This window comes from Rhyacophila brunnea, unplaced genomic scaffold, assembly GCF_057557595.1.
Source record: "Rhyacophila brunnea isolate RB1 unplaced genomic scaffold, BYU_Rbru_1.0 scaffold_18, whole genome shotgun sequence".
NCBI classification, from domain to species: domain Eukaryota; kingdom Metazoa; phylum Arthropoda; class Insecta; order Trichoptera; family Rhyacophilidae; genus Rhyacophila; species Rhyacophila brunnea.
This window is the reverse complement of record NW_028232837.1, coordinates 2,923,637-2,939,428: the sequence shown is the minus strand read 5'-3', so window position 1 is coordinate 2,939,428 and position 15,792 is coordinate 2,923,637. Positions and strand designations below refer to the sequence as shown.

General features: G+C 31.9%; 1 protein-coding gene across 1 annotated transcript in view; it reads right to left on the bottom strand.

Annotated features, from left to right (window-relative positions):
• LOC147073115 (lachesin-like) overlaps positions 1-15,792 on the bottom strand; it is a 152,458-nt gene that overhangs the window by 94,272 nt on the left and 42,394 nt on the right. Inside the window, exon 4 of the mRNA XM_085945277.1 lies at positions 6,280-6,401. Coding sequence (XP_085801403.1) covers positions 6,280-6,401 — 122 coding nt within the window. The remainder of the gene's footprint in view (positions 1-6,279; positions 6,402-15,792) is intronic.

Below are 15,792 nucleotides of genomic sequence, written 5' to 3'. Positions count from 1 at the left end.
TAGGCTACCCTCACTATTAAATAGAAAACCCTAGGCACACAAAACTGTTGACCCTAAAGTATCACAACGTGTCTCTGGTCCTCTGGACGCAGTCATATATTTATTTGTCTCCACATTAACATTGGACGTTATAATAAATTCGTTAATTTATGGTAGGGTTACTAGAAAAAGGAAACACATGACCCTAACACTGTCTCTTTAAATTGTTTATTTCCCATACAGATTGACGACCCAAAAAGGGGATATGGGTGCATAAATGGATAGGTATAATAATATGAAGTTTATAAATCCGCCGCTCATCGTATCTCAGATTCAATACGGATTCATTCCATTATACGCCATTCTATGCGAAATCAATTCTTTTCAAGTGCCATTAAATTCGCAAGGACCGCGAGTTTGCACCCTTCCGGAGAAAGGGCACCAACTCTTAAATTATAAGGGGTGTTTTATTTTGAATAACACGGTTAATATTATTTTCTTCCACCAATTTCCCACCCGGCGGAGGTTAGTTTGAGTTACCTATATAAATAAAAGTTAACCACTCAGAATGACATTACATAATATTATGATTTCGTCCACCAAGCGTCCTGGCTTCGATTCCCTGAGAAGTTATAATACATATTTGTGATTTTATCAAATTCGGACGTCGTCACGTACCATGGAGGTCAGGGAGAACATGCGTTGCTTGGGAGTGGAGCGATAAATAAAGAAACGAATACGATCATTACAATCCTCCATACTTGTCAGCGCTGCAGAGATGTTACGTCTGCCTCATTTAATATGCATGAAAATCTGATATATAAACATAACGCGCGTATAATATTTGGAAACAGTCAACGCGCTCCGTATCTCATGCTTTATGGCCTAAAGTAATAAAGCGAGGGCTGCTTCAAAACAGCTACCACACCCGCTATTAATTTGCGATATTAAATTTTCCCTCTGTGACATATATATGATCTCAAAATCCCAAAATACATACTTTTAGTGATTTTAATGTATCCGTGGCTGTCATCGGATTCCTGTAACCTAGATCTCAAATATAATATTATTTATAAAATATTAATTTTTCACGTACAATTAGTCAGTAGCTATATGCGGGTATAATATGATTTCCTAATGTTATGAGATACCTAGAGGATTTGCAATTTCATAACAATGCGAATAAATATTATTTCATAATAATTTCAAAATATTATTTCTTAATGCGGCCGGTCAAGAAATAGCGGGTCAGAATCGATTATACATCTCACTCGATTACAAGTTTCCATTAAAGACACATCGCACCGAACTACTGTTATATTTAATAAATTGCATCTATTGTACCCTTGTAATTATTTGAAACAGTAAATAAATTCTCGACTTTCATCTGCAATACCTATCCTCCGCTGAACCAAAGAATACTACATATCATATTATATTAATCTAAAGAACCATTAACTGCCAAATGCACTCTAAATTCTAGGTCCTTGGATAGTTGGATAGGGGGTTCAAGTGCAGGGCAGCTCGTGGTGGATAGGTACATGAAGTAGGTTTTAAAAAATGTTAAGAAATACGAAAAAAAGTTAAATCAACAAACGGCCGTTACGTTTACAAGTACAAACCCAAGGACGTCCGTCGAAATTTAACACAGACTTAAAACCTTGTTATAGTTTTGTCTACATCCTTTACAAGCAAAAGGCGTCGGTCTTAGCAGGGGCGTCCCGATTTCCCACACGAGGAGGGGGCAAAATCCGCAATAGTCAAAGTAGAAGAAAATCAAAATCGGCGCTGGAAATTTTACTATCGGCACTTAACGAGTGACACTGGATTTCTTACAGGAAATAATAATATGCAAGCTATTTGCTAGCACAGAGTTTCTAGCGTGATGCAATACTACAGGAGAGATTTTTATTGCATCGTGAAACACTTTTAATTTACAACTATTATGGTACGAGTTTTAATTTATTTTTCATTAAAAATATACTGTTTTTTAGAAATAAATACATTTTCAGAACTTTCATATGAAGCTTGAACAATATGACGTTTTAGAGAAATAACAAAATCCAATTTGCAGTTGACTGTAATCCTCCAATCAAAATGGCCTCCATAATTGAGCTATCGGGTTATTAGTTGTTATATTCTGCATTTTTCTACATTATATGGATAATAACCGTCGCACCTCTAATTAAAATGTCAATACTAATATCATTAGCAAAGTTATGGTTCTAACGCGAGGTCAAATTAACGGCAATCCAAATTTAAAATATAGAAAGAATTATATTATATTTATTATATTTTTAAATGCTCATGCCTGGCGGAACAGTTACTGGGTTTTAATAAATTATACTTAGTTAAGAATTAGTTTATACTAGATACTGTGGAAAAAACTCTTAATTTAATGATGTCATTTGGTGTACTAAATTCAGTATAAAAAAGTCACAATATATTATTTTTAATGTGTCATAAAATCGAAAAAAAAATCTATATCTAATCATTTATTCAATTTTGTTTTAAATTATTCTTAATAAACTGTATAAAAATATTGAGGATTACTTTATTCTATTAAATTAAATAATATAAAAACACGTTTATCTCAAAAGTCATGGTTTGTTCAAAGATTAATTCTAATGGATTTAAGTTTTGTACTATTCCATTTGAGTCGTTTCAGGCACTATGTGCACTCACCAAAAAGTAAATACACACTGACAACGAATACAATTAATTCTAACTTATATAATACATAAATAATACAATGAAGTAGGTAAAAACTTTATCGCCTACCTATTTAGTCAAGGATCACAATAAAAATATAACAAACAAATTATGAATATTTGAAGTGTTATCACTAATAATAAAATCAATAGGCATATACATCGTCAAAACCCTAATAATAGATCATTATAATAATAATCAATGAAAACTACATTCAAGAGGTGTAAAATTGTCATGACATCGTATTGGGAATTTAATGGAGTTAACTAATGAGATATATCAATATAAGTCTTTAAAAAGTTATATTATTATGACGAATAGGTACATGCTACTTTTTTTAAATATAAAAAATGCAAAAATAAGCCCAAATTCCATTCTATCCCATTCCATCAAGTACCTATGATTAATATTAAAAATGTTAAGGGCGGACATGCTCAGCGTAGGTCAAAATGGAGCTTTTATTGTATTTTCAAAGCATGATCCTGGACATTCTTTAATCGTTGTAGATAATCTATTTATATAATTTTGAAGCCTTATTATCCTTTATATTTATTTTAAACATTTGATGACTGCATAAAGTATTTTTATTACATAAAATAATATTCTTTTAAACCTCTCGCTCTAATGTTTTAGAATAAAGTCATATTTCAGTACATAAATGTGCAGTGGTGTTAAGATTTTTTACATTTATTAATTCTTAAATGCATTTATAAAACCATCAGTATAATTTATGTTGACATTATTATAGTGAAATATTTACGATAAAAAATTATATTGATAATCTGTGTGATCCCAAATTTGACAAGAATTAGGTATTTTATTATTCAAAAAATGGGCAATATTAACACATTTTAAGATAATTCTAAAGATACTGATTATAAGCTATGTCTTTGACCATTCAAGTGTGATAAACAATAAAAGCTACATTTTGACCTACGCTGAGCATGTCCCCCCTTAATGACATCATCTAATATATTTGTGTTGATTTTGTACAAAATACAAGTATCTATTTATAAGCTAGATGCACTATCATTATTCTATATTAAAATAAACTTAAATTGACGCTTGCCTACCCATTCCGGGGATTAATTTACATAACCCTGTATAAATTACTAGTTTAAACGGTGGGTACCTACAAGTATTTTGCGTAAGTTGAAAATATTCTATACACGTGGGGATGTACCTTCGGTCGCGCTCTGATTGCAGGCTGATTTATAGCGTATTGGCTCAATATTTTACTTACTGGATACCATAATACGTATAACCTGTACGTATGAGTTGTGGATACATGTGTAACGTAAATCTTGCTTCCATTAGTAAAGGTGAAACAAACTGTTTCAATAAAAACGAAGCATGGTTGCACTTCGATTTATTTCCTTTGCTACGTATGGTTTTTGGGTAGTTAATGTTTCAGAGAGCTTTGCGAGCTTTACGACTAAAAGTTTAAATCAGCTTTATTTAAAACGATTTACAAAATACCAAATTTTTATTATAACTAGCATTTTGGAAAGAGGTAGACTGTGGAGATCAGAGAAAAAGAGCACACTTGTCAGGTATACTTACGGGAAATACTACGATAATACGATATTACTACTGATGAATAGGTAGGTACACACTAATGTCAACGCTACACTAAATCGATGAAATTTCAATAGCTCACTGACGATATACAATTTTGAGCGATGAATATAAATTATGTATTTTCGTAATATACGTCCAAAAATATATCATCGGTAAATATAGCGGTATAAACAGCTCAAAATGACAAACAACAAAACAAAAAAATAATATAATTATGTTAGTCTATGACTGAATTAACTGATAAATAATAATCACGAGATAAAATTATAGTTTATTTTTAAAAATATTCTATCTTTATATGACGTGATTAAAGCTATAGAATTTTTTTTTTTTAAATTATCTTATTATTAATTATTATTTGAATAAAGCAGCAGTCATCGACACTAAATATGTGCGGAGATTTTAGTCTTCGCCTTTTAAGCTTATAGATTCGTATGAAAAAAGCCAGACTACCCCAATGTCACGTGACATGCACTTCATACAAAAATTACGCCAAAATCATCTCAATTGAATCGATATTTCGCTTGACACTTATTTTTTACTTATTCAAAATTCTGACGATCGATGGCTTTCATATTTTTTTAATATTAATTAATTATTCTGACGATAGAATTTTTACGACGATATAAATTTAATATTTTATATCTATTTTTCTGGAAGGTAGGTTTCATATAATCACCGGTGGATACAGTATTTTAGTTGAATCTTGCATACGGATTTTCGGAAATCCTTCATTATAGGATTTGGGTGAAGGGAATTGGTTTGTTTACATGGTTTCTATGGTTATTTAGCAGCATAAAAAACAGGATTCGTAACTCGATACCTCTGCGCAGAGCTTGACTTATTATTAAATGAAAAATATAAGAAGCATAATATTTAAAGGGCTAACTATTAACTCTTGCAAACATTTGAGGAATTTTTATGGTAGTTTCACGTTATTGAGGTAGAAATCATTGGGCCACGGATAGGTATGACACATTTATTATCATTAATCATACGTTATCTAACACTTGACTATGCATTCGAAGCTTAAGTATGCTTCGTGTAATGAAATAAGAAGTATAACGGTCATTTTAATAAATTTAATATATGTCGATTATATATCGTCACCTCAATTAATACTACAACTAGATAACTCGGATTTTGTCATTGTCGGGAAAATTAAATTTAAACTTTTGTAAAAAATATTGTTTTTGTTTAAAATATTGTAGATATATTATTTTTATTTATTTTATGCATTTATGGATTTAAATTTATCTAATATTTTCAATCACAAAATGAATATAGTTTCCATTAACGACTTACATAGTTTTACCATTTTATAGAAAAGGAAATGTAGAATCATATTCAATAGCTATCTCAAAACAGTGAAAATCAAGTTATCTAGTTGTAGTATTGAGGTGATGATATATTATGTCCATATGTATAAAGCACTGGCGAAAGGTGGAGGTAGGCTGTTAATATCCGACATAAATAGTGCATACTAAACTTTGTCAGTCTAACGTATTTGTTTTCATTAAAGAAAGACTACAATGTTTAGATAGCGTGTATTATTTTTTTAAATTGAATTAAACCCTGCATAATCAAGCCAGAGTAGAAATAGTCAAAAACATTTATCTAGAAAATATCTAAAATTATGCCATTAAACCATACATAATTTCAGATATTTTATAGATTTTAATATTTATTTTCAATTATGGTTTGATTCGGCAGGGCGCTTATCAACACCATCTGTAATATGTATTCTTAATTCAACAAAAACAAATAAGTATGATTGAAAAAGTATGCACTATTTTATTCGATGAGTTTTATTTAGGCAGGGTTTCATTGAATTTTAAAAACAAACCAGCACCATCTGCAAAAATGTATTCTTAATTCAATGAAAACAAATAGGTACAAATAACTGACAAAGTTGAGTGTGCACTATATACCTATATCGAAACTAAACAGTCTACTTTTAACCCTCACCACTGGTATATATTATAGTATACATATATATTATTTTACCTTGTATTCTGAGAGGTGATTAACGACACAAGTGAAGTGTACATCTCTTCCTTGAGTGATAGTCAGGTTCTCCAATGGTGCAAGAAACTCTGGCTGGATCTCTGGCTGAACAGCAATCTGGCCTGCAATTCAAGAAATACAATATGATTCAGTAAGTGGCTTGATATTATTGATTTAAGGAAAACTAGGATCAAAGCTACATATCACATGAATATCAATATCACAAAAAATAAAAATGCACTGAATTTAACTACAATTATTATTAATAGTTAATCCATCGGAATCAGAGCGATCACATACGTCAAATCTATCCATGCAGAAATTTTCTAATAAATATATAGATTATAATTATATATATTACATAATATGTAAAAAATATTTTAATCTTTTAAACTCCACAACCGACTAAAGCCGACAAAATCAGAGTAGGTTGGGCCAAAGTTCCAGTTTTGGAAAACATAAATTTGAGGTTGTCAACCGGTTCACATACCTGGGTTCCAATATTACAAAAGAGAACGAGGTACTGGAAGAAATGTAAGCACGAATAACTGCTGCAAATAAATCGCACTTCTCATTGCTGCACATATTCAAATCCAGACATGTCCAGAGAAACACTAAGACCCGGCTCTATAAAACCGTCATATGCACAGTCGTTGCATACGGGTGCGAGTCATGGACACTAAATATGAAAGCAGCTGAAATGGTGGACTGCTTTGAGAGAAATATCCTGAGGTGGATATACGGACCCATGAATGATGGTGGGGAGTGGAGAATTAGATACAACACGGAACTATACCGCTTATACCAAGATTCAAAACCCTCCACCTTCATAAAACTCCAGAGGCTAAACTGGGCAGGCTATGTCCGGCGGATGCCTGAGTCACGGATACCTAAGGAAACACATGGGGAAAAGTCCAGTGGGAAAGCCACGCACACGATGGGGTGACAACATTACAAAAGATGCCAACCAGCTGCTAAAAATTATGAACTGGAAAAGACGTGCGGAGGACCGTTCCGGCTGGAGGACGGCGGTGGAGGAGGCCAGGCCTCGACTTGAGCTGTAGCGCCATCGAAGCAGAAGAAACTCCACAACAGGCTATGATGCCCAATTAAGTAGTGTAGTAAAATAGTGGCGTAGTTAGTAATTGAAGTGAAACAATCACAAACACCAGGACTTTGATGAAATCACATGAATAGACTATGACCTCGCCGGACACCGAACTTGGAGCTACCGGATGCAAGACTAGCGCCTTATGCACTGGAATACGAGAACCGCCTTCTTACAGTTAGGTATCTGTAGATCTTTATCACTTTTCGTCAGGATCACCATTTGTAGCTGTGGACTATTTAAATTTGGTATGATATCCAACAGCTTAGCTTAATTTTATATGGATACATATTTTTGTTAAATAAATACAAAACTTTTTTAATGGTTGTTTATAGTATGCATTTGTACACTGTATTCAATTTTGAGGATGTATTTATTCAGATAATATTAATTTAGTGTTTAAGTATTTAATATTTAATAGTTTTACGCTATTCTCGGACAAACACAGTATGCGTTGTAGGACTATTCAATTGATAGATTAATTTTCAACCGCTTGATTGATAGGTTTGATATCGACTAATCCTTATAATATCTAATACAGCATAGTATATTATTATGACAAGTTCGAGTGACGAGAGCTCATCTGAAATCGTAAGTTCTATTTTATGTTGATAGATATTACCACTGTTTTATGAGGTTGATTTTAATTGTGTATATTAAATGAGGAATTTTACATCCCTTCGCTCATTTTAAAGATTGGTTGGGCCATTTATATTCCCATTCCACTCCTTATCTCCTCACCCACCTCTTAATCTCCAGTGTTATTGTTACCAGACAATCAATAAGCAATTACGCGTCGTGGGAGACGGTGTTAGAAAGAACATTCAGTTGCATCTCGATAGCAAGCGTGAGCGGGCTTCTTATAGCTTTCCGTCGCTTAAGTGATTGACTCAATAGATACAGATGCATTCAGAATCTATCATCATCATTCATACACCCTCACATATAATCTATAAAACTGTGTCACAACCGGGTGACCCAATAAAAGAATACCGCGCGAGTGAAAGTTGAAACCAGACCACGGAGCCATCATACATCATCACAAAGGTCAGTATCTGGCATTCTGTTATCGCCATCTGCCATCGCCCCCACCCCTAGATTCGACTTCCTCATCTTCCCACAAAATAATTACAGTCCACTTAAAAAGCTCAACCAAAGATTAAATGCCTTTATTTAATTATCAAAAAGAAAATGTCCCAGATCCTTCTAATTTATTAATGTATATTTTGTTTAATATAATAGTTTTCCTTATATTATTGACAGATTATAATATACTTACTGCAATGATAATCTTGTATTATCTAATAGGTATAAAACTAAAGTGGTAGAAGTGGTGTATTAATAGAGATCAGATTAACACGAGTTATATATGGTTTGTATAAAAAATAACAGTTAATATATAAAAACAAACCTTCATTAATCCCAACATAAATTTATTTTACATGAGTACCTACCAGTCATTTTGTTTCAGAAATAATTTAAACTACCAACTTTGTAATCAGAAAATAAATATTTTCACATAGCAAACTAATAGCGCCTCTGGCAAGCGTCTCGCGCAACTTTCTGCGTTCACTTTGCATTTTCAACACTTTTTTTATAATCCCTGTATATTTTAGTAGTTGCTCTAATTAGAAAAACGTATTTTCCCGACGCCTGAAAAACAGTTTTAAATTAGCATTATCTTGGCTGTTTGCTTGAAACGATAGTGTGTCTCTATATGGAATTTTAAATATTTTTAATTTTCTCGAAAGTCTTTAAGAGTTATCATCTAATACGAACTTATGTCCCAAAAATAATCTGTTTAAAAATTTACAATATAAAAAATATACAATAAGCGCAACCAGAAGTCATTACTTAAACATACTCGAATTTATGAAAAAATGTACTAATTATTTGATTTTTTAAGTAAATTAAAAATAGTGCAATATTATTTTTTTTCGTCCATGTCTGATCCTAATAGGATCATAATATGGACCTCCACAGGGTAGAGGTTTGTTATTAACAGATTTTTTTTACGAGAAATGGATGTCAGCCACTTGCTCAACCTATTAGGTCCATACCCTGACTCACACACAAATTGAAAAACAATATATTATGTACTTGCCAAACCCAGGATTCGAACCTGAGACCCACTGCGTGATAGTCCAAAGCTTAAGCCGCGCGGCCACCGTGGGTGTAAATATTAAATTTAATCCAAATAAATTTTCAAATGCTTCTTCGAAATGAGGTCTTGTAAGTTTGACTGAAAAGTATGCTCATTTTTTCGATTATCCATCTGTTTTTCCTTCCAAAAGGTACTATTCGGCATGAGCTGTTTGCATGCAACAGGCATCACTACCGGTAATTTAATTATAATCAATGTAGAAGAAAATAAAAACTTTAAAAATCCATTTTCGGTGAAAATTTCCCGAGCAATAAAATATTAAAATAATTCTTTAATAACTTAATGGTAAACTCTCTGAGCTTTTTTATATACATCCGATGAATTTATCACACTTTTAATTAAAGCTCGTTGAAAGAAACGGTGTTTTATCACAGTTTCCAAGTTGAAACGCTACAATAAAAACATCAAACGGGCGTTAAAAATCTTGAAACTTTTTCTTACTGCATAGTGCGGGGAGCTTAAAAATTATCCTGCAGATAAGACAGGCTTTAACTCAAGCGTTGGACAAGTATGGAGAAACTTTTGACGAATTAGCCTCTTTTAGAAGAATTAATTAGTTATTAAAAGCTTTGGAAATTTTAACTGTTGATTCTTTTATATCAGTATTTTTTATATGTATATTAAACATTCTCTTCTTAATATGCCATATTCGTAATCACACTGTTATGTCACTCAGGAATTAGGTGACTTGTGTTGAAAGGAACCTGATGTGGTATTATAGTGTTCTCCTTTTTTTGTCTCCTTGCCAAAGACTAAAATGCTCTTCCAAGGAAGAAGACAGTAACTCACAAAATTTGTTAATTTATTATATACAAATATAATTCGCAAATCTGTATAATATGTCATTGCTGGGCATCAAGAACGTTACGTCCAAGGACGATGGAAGTAAGCTAGACATCGCAAACCCGAAAAAAAATACAGTCCTGTGAAACGTTTTATGTTAATTAATACATTTTGTTTCCAACCAGTGAGGTGATTTTTTGAATGGAAAGATAATATTTCCGTTATTACTAAGTTTAGGTACCTTTTTCTATATATACTGCCCTTCCAAGGAAGAAGGCAGTAACTCGCCATATTTGTGAAATTAAGTTATGAGTGCCATCCGTGAGGTAATTTTGAAAGCTATATATTCTGTTCACCTTAAAATCAGTATTATCACTAAAATACCTTTAAAATCCTTAGTGAAAAAATAGACATCTTCTAAAATAATACATTTTTTTAGCAAATAGTCAGTAATTGCACCTATTCATTGCAGTTACTGCTTATTTATTATTACTTTGTTGGTATTTTAACTTCCTACTTATAAAAATTACCAACGTTTTTTATTAATTCACAGTATTAAAGTTTGAGAAAAAATACATTATGTCATTTATCTCGAAAGTGTTTGAGAGTCAGTTACTGCCTTTTTCCTTAGAATGGCAGTATATTTATGTGCGGCTCCTGACTAGTATGCACAGCTGTTATGTTTAAAGACCATGGTCTTGAAATTAATTGTCAGGTGATATACCTTCAGGGATATGTTTAGACTATATGACAAGAAGATGTTCCGAAAACAATAAAACTTTCACGAAAGTTAAAACATTAAAGTTTATTCAACGGAAATGCAGGTACATATAAGTACAGCAAACAAGATACAGGTGTTACAAAGAATTTAAAACAATAGACAAGATCGTGAGGTGGTTGGCCCTTTTTATAGTATATTTTGGCGATATCATATAAATTGGTTGAATGATATCCGGGCGTACCTTCAATGTACTATGGCCGTCTACTGGCCCAAACTTGTGTTTATCAAGTTAAAATAAGTCTGTAGGTATTGCATCATATTACAAGGTTATTGTTTATTAACCCTTATTAACTTGCAAAGTTTGGTAGGTATAACATATTCTGAAACTTGGGAGTTCATATGACAGCACGATAGAAATCATGTTGGTTATCTTACTGGATGGAGTGCTGAGCTCAAAATAGTCTTTGAGATGCTGGCTTTGCCTCCAGCGTATGGCATCCCAGAATAAAACCATTATCAAAAGTTAGAAGCGCTTTAACGTTCCCATGCGGTGCTCATAAGCTGATAAATCCGTCCGTTCCGGTGATGTCACCTTGGGCTACCGTACGAGATTGACAATAGTACAATAGTTAAATGGGCAATGCCTATTTTTGCAGCATACAAAAGTCAAATAAGGCTGCATCATCATTATGTGTTTTTTGTTTTATCATTCTCTGTTATTTGTGATACTCAACATCACTTCGATACTTGTAACTTTGTCTTCCCAGCTTTCATAACAGTATATCATCTAAATCCTTTTTATTTATATCAAATCGAGCTTCAATATTTGGACCATACCTATCTAAAATAAAATTTGATATAAATAAAAAGGATTTAAAGTTATACACATTTATGTTTTTATAAAAATCGATGTTATTTAAATGAAAGTTAAAGAAATGCATCAGTAGCCTACACGAAAGTACATTGGAACATGTATATGTCTGAGAGCGATTAAAGACATATATCCACATTCCAATGTACTTCCATGTAACGGAGGTAGTCACATAATAAATATGACCATAAAATATAATGTAAAGTGGATATAAATATGTAACAAATTCAATTTTTTTTTACAATTGTAAGTTTATCTTTGACTTAAAAATAAATATTTTTCTTTTTAATGTTTTCAGATATATTCTTATTATTATTATTTATTAATTAATACAGCTGAAATTGTAAATTCTCAAAAAAAATGTCCCAAATTACATGCTTCGTATTTTCCGCTAGGTGCCTCTGCTGATGTAAGCATCCCCCTTAATATATTTTCCCTAATTAAAATGGCGTTTACCTGGTATAACTTCATTGTAATGGTTTTAAAATAGTTGTTCATTTTACTATAATTGAGTTATTTACGTTGACAGATGTTTCGGACTATAAACTCATCTTTTATAATTATAATTGACCGTTTTGAAGATGGGTTAATATCCCGAAACAGCTGTCAACATAATTAACTTAATAATTGTAGAATTAATAACAAAATTCATTTAAAAACCATTACTTCTTTTTTAACCAAAAGCAATCCATATCAACAGAATTCAAATTAATTGTTTGAATAATTAGGTAATTACGGATATTTTAAACAACTAATTATTTCCAAGTATTTTACTGGTAAATGTTAAAAATAAACTTCATCTAGCAAAGTAGTGTAGGTGGGTAATTAATATCTTGGAACCTTATATTATTTCGATAGTAGCTTAATTTCAAAACATTTCAGAAATCATATGAAATATACCTTTACATAATATTCGAATATAAGACGTTAATTAATTTGACCTATTTATATATCTATTTCCGAGTAATAAAATGAGCCCACAAAAATAATATCATACACACTTCACCAATAAAATGGTATTTGTTGCGAATCCTTCGAGAGATTTTTATGTCCTTTTTGCTTATTTTAAGATGACTAAATCGATATTGCTTGAAGCTTGAAACAAAATATCTTTATTACAAATATTATTAAACAATTTCGGTACTGTTCGGTTATCAGGAATACAGCGGAAAACACATTTTGAAAATTGCCGATAAACTGGATTATTTGTTAGGTTAACCTAACCAAACCTAACCTAACTTAACCTAATCTAACCTAACCTAAACTAACCCAAACTAACAAATAATCCAGTATATCAGGTATTTTCAAAATGTGTTTTCCGCTGTATTCCTGATAACCGCACAGTACCACAATCTCTTTTATTCAATGAATAATTCACAATATTTGAAAATGTAACATTCTTTATTGTAGAATATACATTATTTTCAAATATCTCAGATATATGCCTAGGTACTATAAAACATTGTTTTTGAAAAAAATACGACGCCCGATGGGACTTGAACCTGTAACTACTGGGTTTTCCCCAAAATGCTTTACTAATTAAGCTACAGGCATCCTACTTAATTACGGCGAGATCAACTAGCATTTCCTACATGAAATGTTTATCAAATTGTGTTAATGTTTTAAATCAAGTGCCCTAGTTACTAATCGATGCCTGGATTACTCCATATTTTAGTTGCAACGTAATCGCACTTGCTAGTAATTTAATAAACAATTTATTTTATTATTCAGGCACTTAATTGATAGCTTATTTATTGAATTTTCGATGCAAGGTAATGGCATCAATAATTTTGTATAGATCTTTCAATCGTTTGCTATAGCGGTATGATCGCGTGGCAACATTTGAAGAAATTTTATATCATTTTAAACAATTGCGCATGAGTAGGATTTGGCATTACATTATATAGAATCAATATGTGCATGTGGCAACGTCTATGTCAGATGATATTGCGATGTGCTGATATCCAAGTAGGGTTTGTTTCTGTTGTCTGTATTGGCGATGTTTAAGTGTGCTTGCCAAAATCTACAACGATGTAAGCGAAATTACCTCTCCCTTGCATTCTGATAAATATAAGATCTAGGCAATAACCGGAAGTCGCTAGAGTCTAAGTGCGATTACTAAATAGGAGGGTTTTGTTGGTTCACAGTTTTAACACGTGGACAACTTGTCGATTACCAGAAATCGTTGCAATCGAAGTGCAGTTAAAAACAGGAGGAGCTTATTAATTCACAGTTTTAACACGTTGACAAGAAGATCTTGTCCGACAGTAGGCACGATATGGTACGGACCGATTGTGGTTTTATGGAGACATTAACTTCAATATATCAAATAAAATCAATAAAACAAAGTAAAAGACATAAAAATAAATTAACCTTTGTTTTTTTTTAAATGTCCGTTTTAAGACGAAATTGTCAAAAAGGAAAGATCATACATAGCGTAGATTCAAATTCTTAAAACACCGGATAATCTCAAGTGATGCCTCGGTGTTTTTAAATTTCCCGCCAAAGGGCCCGCCACGCCGGAAGTTGTTGAGCGCTGAAAGCTCCGTGTTAGCAACCGGAACTAGTCTTTTCACGGCGGGACGCGGACCTTCTCACAAAAGAAAAGGGTGAGTTTTATCCAACTCAGCTCGCTTTGCAAAATGACTTCTACCGGGAAATAATATTTTGCGCTGTGCGGTTGATATTGTTATAAATTGGGCAATAAAATGATCAATCATTTGAATGATCGGCCGTTGATGACATCTGATTATTTAGGTATGGTTTAGTAAATACATGCTAACCATATCACTCTTTGAAAAGCTGTGGCAAAGACTGCCTTTTAGAAGAAGGTAACGGTTGCTAACTGAAAAGAAGCAGAGGAATTATAAGGCTCATGTTCAAACACGCGCGTTAATATCATTTTACTCCCTACTTCAATTATAGTTTGTCAATTTATGGCTACGGCCGTATGTTGTAGCTTAACCACTGGGGAATGACAAAAGAAATGGCGTATTTCAAAAAAACACTACCTTATTCTTAGGTCAATAATTATTATAAAGCAATCATTATTCATAAGATATTTATCACACTTGAATGGTTAAAGACATAGCTTATAATAAATATCTTTAGAATCATCTTCAAATGTGTTAATCTTGCCGATTTTTTGAATAATAAAATGCCTAATTCTTGTCAAATTTGGGATCACAGAGATTATCAATATAATTTTTTATCGTGAATATTTTACAAAAATTATCTCATAATAAATTATACTAATGGTTTTATAAATGCGTTTAAAAATTAATAAATGTAAAAAATCGTAACACCACTGCACAGTTATGTACCGAAATATGACTATATTCTAAAACATTAGAGCGAGAGGTTTATAAGAATACTATTTTATGTAACAAAAATACTTTATGCAGTCATCAAATGTTTAAAATAACTATAAAGAATAATAAAGCATCAAAATTATATAAATAGATTATCTACAACGTGTAAGGAGTGTCCAGGATCATGGTTTGAAAATACAATAAAAACTCAATTTTGACCTTCGACGAGCACGTGGGCCGAATAGCAAAAACCTACATACCTACATTTATTATGTTGACATTTAAAAATATGAATTGATCATAATAATTGTATAGCTAGTGATTTTTTACAAATAATTTTAAATTAACAAAAGCCTGCAAATAATTTCGGCTGCAGCAAAAGCTTCTTAAATTCAACGCTTCTACAATCATCAATAATCGAACATTTTTGTCACGGATGTTTTCTATTTCGAAATACATAATTTATTATAATAATTCATCGCGACAATTACTTTTATAAATATATTTGATGAAATTTGTTTTATTATTTTTTCACCTCTGTTGGCTTCACTTAAT